The sequence below is a fragment of the Trichechus manatus genome, unplaced genomic scaffold (genome assembly GCF_000243295.1).
Source record: "Trichechus manatus latirostris isolate Lorelei unplaced genomic scaffold, TriManLat1.0 scaffold00069, whole genome shotgun sequence".
Lineage (NCBI taxonomy): Eukaryota > Metazoa > Chordata > Mammalia > Sirenia > Trichechidae > Trichechus > Trichechus manatus.
Genome location: NW_004444005.1, coordinates 5,693,608 through 5,699,066, shown reverse-complemented (window position 1 = coordinate 5,699,066; position 5,459 = coordinate 5,693,608). Strand labels below are relative to the sequence as shown.

Sequence of the window (5,459 nt, the reverse complement as noted above, 5' to 3'; positions counted from 1 at the left end):
AGGGGTCTTTTGCACCAGATTTGTCCAATGCAATACGTTGTTTGATTTCTTGACCTCTGCTTCCTTGTACGTTGATTGTGGATCCAAGTAAAATGAAACCCTTGACAACTTCAATCTTTTCTGTTTATCGTGTTGTTGCTTGTTGGTCCAGTTGTGAACAAAACAGACACAGTCTCTGCTCTCATGGAGATTACGTGAGCTCACATCAGGGAGAGAAATGTTAGGCAAGTAAACACATTCATAAATACAAAATTTTTTGAGTGCTGTGACAGAAAAGGAGTAACAAGAGGAACATCATTTATATGGGGATCAGGGAAACATTTATAAAAATTAAATGTATAAACATGGAGAAAGGGGCATACTCTTTGCTTGTCCATCAATAGTATGATGAAATGCCATATCATTTAAAAGAATGATGTAGATATATACTAATTCTTATGGAAAAATGTCCATGACATATTGGTAAATGAAAAAAGCATTTGTTAAACCTGAAAGTGTAGTATGATACCATTTTTGTAAAATTGTATGTTTGCATGATCATGTTGACAGTTTTTGAAAAACTGTGTACAAAACTGTGGATGATGAGACTTCTAGTAATCTTACTTCCTTTTTTATACTTTGCTGAATTGCTTGCATTTTTTTTTTTAAACCAAGGCTTATACTTCCTTTGTAAACAGTACATGACAATTCCTCAAAGGTTATACGTGTCACATAGATACTCTTTCTGCTTCATTCCCTGATCTTTGTCTAAAAGCTCTTGATCGTGTCAGAAACACTCTCTTGAGAAAACAAAACAAAAGAACCCTATTGGAGACCAGAGTTAAAAAATGGATTACATTAATCTGATAAATACACAGGAAGTCCCTGAGTGGCACAAATTAATGGTTAAGGGCTTATCTACTAGCCTAAATGTTGGAAGTTCGAACCCACCCAGGGGTGCCTCGCTCGGGAGACAGGCCTGGCGATCTGCTTCCAAAAGGCGACAGCCATGAGAATCCTACTCAAAACACATGGAGTCGCCATGAGTCAGGATCGACTGGACGGCAACTAACCACAACAACGATAAATACACGGAGACCCTACTCCGGCTCTGGCTGGGATTTCCCTCCATGGGTGTCTTCCCCCGGTCATGGTCTCAAATGCATCCCACTTCCCTGAAAGACAGATGGGCAAATTTAGTCACATTTGGGGTTAATTTTATACAATTCTGTGATTTTTCTGTTTTTTTTTTTTTTTTTTTTAAGAATTTCTGCTTCAATTTCTAATATTCCTGTGCACCGTAAGGAAAAGTGAATGAATCTGTTCTTTCTCCTTTAGTGAGTAGAGACTCTGGTGCATATATTTATATGTTCCAGCTGCCTTTATTTTTTGTCACCTTTGACACCAAGTTGGTGGTTATTTTGTTCTTACCCCAGTAACCAGGAAACATTGAATTCAAAGAAAGCGGGGAGGGTTGAAAATATTGGAGAATATGGTTATTACTCAGTAACAAACAGCAGGGAAACCTTTAGAAGTAAAACCAATCTCCACAGTATTTTTATGAGTCATATGAAAACCAGTGGTTAACCTACTTTGCAGCACTTTCAAAGTCCCCAAGCAAAGCTCATTCAGCCAAGTTCTTTGTAATTTCTCATTAAAAGAAAAAAAAAATGATTAAAGAAATGTCCAGTGTATACTATGTTTATGCGCTCTTTAGATTACTAATTTTTCTTGGTGTAAAAGCTGCTTCTGTTTTTTAATACAATGCTGCCAGCTTTGTTGTTTGATTGTTCTGATTTAATCAGGAGAAGCATAGCGTGGGCTCACAGTAGGAATGGCTTGAAAGTATATTAAGAAAGATGTATCAAACTGGCAGATCCACCAAGTATTTTTAGCTCCGAAATTTGAGGTAGAGCTATTATATGTGCTGTTTTTCCCCCAAGAAACTTGGCTGCCTTGTCAGTTGACTGTCTGTGACTGGGAATAGTGTTTTGTAGTGAGCTCATCAATTAAACATCTGAAGTTCAGTACATGCCATGGTAACCTTTTTGATCAATTTTTGGAGAGGAAAATGTGAAGGAGTTTTGGTAAAAAATAAAGTGGCTGGATAGCTCCATGAAGTTGATGTTCATGAATGCAACGCTCTAATTCTAATCCCTCTCAGCTTTTGAAGTCCTATGAGAAGGTGGAGAAGGCGCTCAGTGCAGGGGACATCTGCAACAGTGGCTACGTATCCCTCAATTACCTTAAGATCGTCCTCGATACCTTTGTGTACCGATTACCAAGAAGAATTTTTCTCCAGTTAATGAAAAGGTAAGAGCCCCATTGTTTCCTTGACATTCGTTATTTTTTTTTCAAGTGTCAACCATGAGAATAAGCCTCCTTTATTTTTTTTCTTCATGTTTTATTTAGACTTTCCATTATTGAAAATTTCAAACATACATACAGAAGTAGAGAGAATAATGTAACAAACCCCAGTGTACCCACCACCAGCTTCAACAGTTATCAAATCATGGTCAGTTTTACTTCCTTTATATCCCTATCCATTGTCCCTCAACCCCAGATCGTTTTGAAGCAAATCCCAGACATATTTCATCTGAAAATGTTCAATATGTCTCTTAAGAAGATAAGAAGATGAAAACGTGGCGAAAATACCATCTCCACACCTAATAGAATTATCACTAATATCAATAGATAACCAGTCAGGGTTCAGATTTAACTGATTGCCCCATGTTTTGTTTTGCAGTTCATTCGAATCAATATCCAAAGAAGGTTCATACATTGCAATTGATTGATTTGTCTCAACTCATTTCTAACCTGTAGGTGCCCTCTTCATTGATTAATTACTTCCTTGAGATGTGTTTGTGGAAGCCCAGATGGTTTGTTAGGAAGAGTTTCTTACTATCTAGATTTGACTGATTGCAACCCATAGTGACAATTACCGTATTCCTCTCTTTCCCCCCACTCCTCTGCCCTGTCGCCCATAAACTGGTAGCTAGATGTACAAACGCATATTCAATCTTTTTGGCAAGAATACTTCATAGGTGGTGGTATACTTTTATCAGGAAACAGATATTGGTCGGTTGTCTCTCTTTTTGTGATGTTAGCAGCCGTTGTGGATCACACATACATCCATTAATTTGTTAGGAAGTATGAAGTGGTGATATTCTATTTCTATCATTTCTTCTTTTATTAGCTGAAATACTTCTAGGTTGAAAAATTTCCTCTCTTGGACTATTTGGTAACAATGAGGCACACTTAGTCTAGGAAAGGCAGGCCATCCTTGCTTCTTTCTCTTCATTTTCCACTTTTCAAAATGATGAATTCTTTCCCTACCATCTTGCAAAAGTGAGCACTGAGTATTTTTTCTTTAAAATATATTATGAATTTAAACACATTTGATGTGTGTCAACTCATCACAGATGTTATTCTTATTGATAATTGACCAGTGGAGGCCACTTTAAGTTGGTTCCTGCACCTTGTTGATGTGACCCTAGTAGTCTTTGATAACTTTCTTTCTGGTATTACAAGATGTTCCAGGCTCATCTTGTATCTTTCTCGCCCCAGATCTGGAATCAGCCATTTCTTCAAGGAGCCCTGATTCCTTTTAATTGCAAATAGTATATGTAGGCCACAACCTGGGCAAAGAATACTCTTTAATTTACTTGATTTTCTGTCCACAGGAGCACAAGAGAACCTTTTCTCAGGGGAAGTAGGGTAGATGTGAAGGGAAAGATTGCTGTGTAAAACTCTGGATAATTGATGGACTCTTTGGGGCTTCCTAGAAACAGAGAAATGGCATTGAGCTACACCCGCTGAGTCAATTCTCATAACATTCCTTTTTGCTTCTCAGCACGCTGTATGTCCACAGAGCATCACTGTGTGCTAACACGAAAGCTTCTTGATTGCTAGAAGCACTTGGCCCTAGGAGTAAATATTTCCATGGCCCAGAAAACATCTCTGTTGGCCCATGACATCTTTCAGGGATTACTTTCTTAGATAGCTAAAGTTGTATAGCAATTTTTTTAAAATTTCTTTTTCAAAATTATACATATGGTAATTTAATAGCAGTAATAAAAACCAATAAGTAATTAAAAAGTCACCATCTACCTTACCTAACAAATTTATTTCCATTTTTCCTCATTCTCTTCTATTTTGTGTCCACCTACATATATAACTTTTACATATTTGTCATCAAAGTACATCTACAGTTTTATATTATGCTTTTTTGATCGAAATGTGTATTATAAGCATTTTCATAGTCTTCAAAATTAGAATTTTAATGGCTATATAAAATGTTGTTAATTCAGCAGACATTTACTGAGTGCCTTTCTCTGACAAACATTATGGTAGCTGCTGAGAATGCAGAAATAAATTCTAAATAGTCTCAAGTCAGAGTGGCTTACCAGAGTGATCTTGTCTATGAAGACTATGATGGGAGCCTAGAAGAGTGTGTTAGGGCTAAAGGTAGCCAGGGTTGTGGTGCTGTTAAGGTGTTACAGCCAGGGACCCAGGGATTTCTGAGTACACATTCACCCAGAATTCCTGGTGGAACAGAGCACAAGAGACAACAGCAGACACCTTGGATGCCCAAGTGCTAATACTATGAATTATGTTATTATGTACATGTCTCCTGGCACACACATCAGCAGTACAGATTTGTCATATCTCCCTGGTCAGCTGTCCTCTTTGTTATTATGTAATAACTCTTTTATCCCCGTGAATGCCTTTTTTGGTCTATTTTACCAGATATTAAAACAGTCATGACAGTTTTCTTCTGATTACTATTTGTTGGTAAATCTTTTCCAACCTTTTATTTTCACTCTTTCGTGGTCGTGTTTTAAGTGTGTTTCTTATCAAATAGCATATATATGGATCTTTAATATTCCAAAATGAAAATCCTTACCTTTTAACTGTCAAATTTAGTCTGTTTCCATTTATTGTGGTTGACATGTTTGGATATTTTTCCCCCTACCACTTTATTTATTTATTTTTCCTTCCATTTTATTTTGTAATTTCTATTATTTGCTCTACTTTTTCTTTTTTCTTTTTCCTTTTCCATCTTATTTGGTATTGGCTGAATTTTCCTTATCACTCGTTTTTTCCTTCTCTACTGTTTTGGGATTTACACATTTTACTTCTAATAGTCGTAATCCTTTTAAATTTTAACATGTGTTCTGAAGTTGTAAAGTCTAAGGCTAGTATTTCTACTGTCCCGAATAAAGCAAACACCTTCACCTTACATGTTGTCTTTGACTAGTGTTTTGGTTCTACCGTGTTGTCCATATTACCTGGATGAGTCATTGTTGTTATTGGTTTATACCATCCATGTTGTTTAGATTTCCCCGTGTTTACTGGTTTGTGTGCTTATCACAGCTTCTTCTATCTCACTCCTTCCTTCTGGATTCAGTTTCCTGAGTATATCTGTTAGTAGTCCCTTTAGTGAGGTCCTGTGAGTGGTAAGCTCAGTCTTTCTTTTC

The 5,459-nt window shown here is 36.8% G+C and overlaps 1 protein-coding gene across 1 annotated transcript in view; it reads left to right on the top strand.

Annotated features, from left to right (window-relative positions):
- EFCAB6 (EF-hand calcium binding domain 6) overlaps positions 1 to 5,459 on the top strand; it is a 317,117-nt gene that overhangs the window by 88,278 nt on the left and 223,380 nt on the right. The window contains exon 5 of the mRNA XM_012556542.2: positions 2,144 to 2,292. Within this exon, the coding sequence (XP_012411996.1) occupies positions 2,144 to 2,292 (149 nt within the window). The remainder of the gene's footprint in view (positions 1 to 2,143; positions 2,293 to 5,459) is intronic.